The 1,111-nt window shown below is 56.2% G+C and overlaps 1 protein-coding gene across 2 annotated transcripts in view; it reads right to left on the bottom strand.

The window, feature by feature from the left end:
* Positions 1-6: 6 nt before the first annotated feature.
* The window catches only part of LOC110392070, a 4,625-nt gene continuing 3,520 nt past the window's right edge, over positions 7-1,111 (bottom strand). The window contains exon 2 of one of the 2 annotated variants that reach the window (XM_021384027.1): positions 7-1,111. This exon is cut by the window's right edge and continues 1 nt beyond it. In XM_021384027.1, the coding sequence (XP_021239702.1) occupies positions 24-1,111 (1,088 nt within the window). In that variant the 3' untranslated portion in view covers positions 7-23. The other variant, XM_021384028.1, reaches the window with a different exon arrangement.

The raw sequence follows: 1,111 nt of genomic DNA, 5'->3' as shown, positions 1-1,111 counted from the left end.
CATGGGGACACCAAGACATGGGGTCACCATGCCATGGGGACACTGGGGACACCAAGACATGAGGACGTCATGACATGGGGACACCAAGACATGTGGACACTGGGGACAGCAAGACATGGGGACACCAAGACATGGAGAAACCGGGACATGGGAACGCCAAGACATGGGGACACCAAGACTTGGGGACACCAGGGACACCAAGACATGGAGAAACCAAGACATGGTGATGCCATGACATGGGGACACTGGGGACACCAAGACATGAGGACGTCATGACATGGGGACACCAAGACATGGGGACACCAAGACATGGGGACACCACGATATGGAGAAACCGGGACACCAAGACATGGGGACACCGGGGACACCAAGACATGAGGACGCCTCACCAGCGGGACACTGGGACATGGGGACACTAAGACATGGGGACACCAAGGCATGGGGACACCATGACATGGGGACACCAGAGAAACCATGATATGGAGAAACCAGGACATGGGGACACCAAGACATGGGGACATGGGGACACCACGACCTGGAGAAACCGGGACATGGGGACACCACGATACGGAGAAACCAAGACATGGGGCCACCAAGACATGGGGACACTGGGGACACCAAGACATGGGGACACTGGGGAAACCACAATATGGAGAAACTAAGACATGGGGACACCAAGACATGAGGACGTCATGACATGGGGACACCAAGACTTGGGGACACCAAGACATGGGGCCACCAAGACTTGGGGACACTGGGGACACCACAACCTGGAGAAACCGGGACATGGGAACACCACGATATGGAGAAACCAAGACATGGGGACACCAGGGACACCAAGACATGGATCCACCAAGACTTGGGGACACCAAGACATGGGGACACCGGGGACACCACAACCTGGAGAAACCGGGACATGGGGACATCACAATATGGAGAAACCGGGACATGGGGCCACCAAGACTTGGGGACACCATGATATGGAGAAACCAAGATATGGGGCCACCAAGACATGGGGCCACTAAGACATGGGGACACCAAGACATGGGGCCACCAAGACATGGAGCCACCAAGACTTGGGGACACTGGGGACACCACAACCTGGAGAAAC

Source organism: Numida meleagris, unplaced genomic scaffold (genome assembly GCF_002078875.1).
Source record: "Numida meleagris isolate 19003 breed g44 Domestic line unplaced genomic scaffold, NumMel1.0 unplaced_Scaffold913, whole genome shotgun sequence".
Classification (NCBI taxonomy): domain Eukaryota; kingdom Metazoa; phylum Chordata; class Aves; order Galliformes; family Numididae; genus Numida; species Numida meleagris.
Note: the sequence above shows the minus strand (reverse complement) of the source record. Positions and strands in the feature narration are given on the sequence as shown.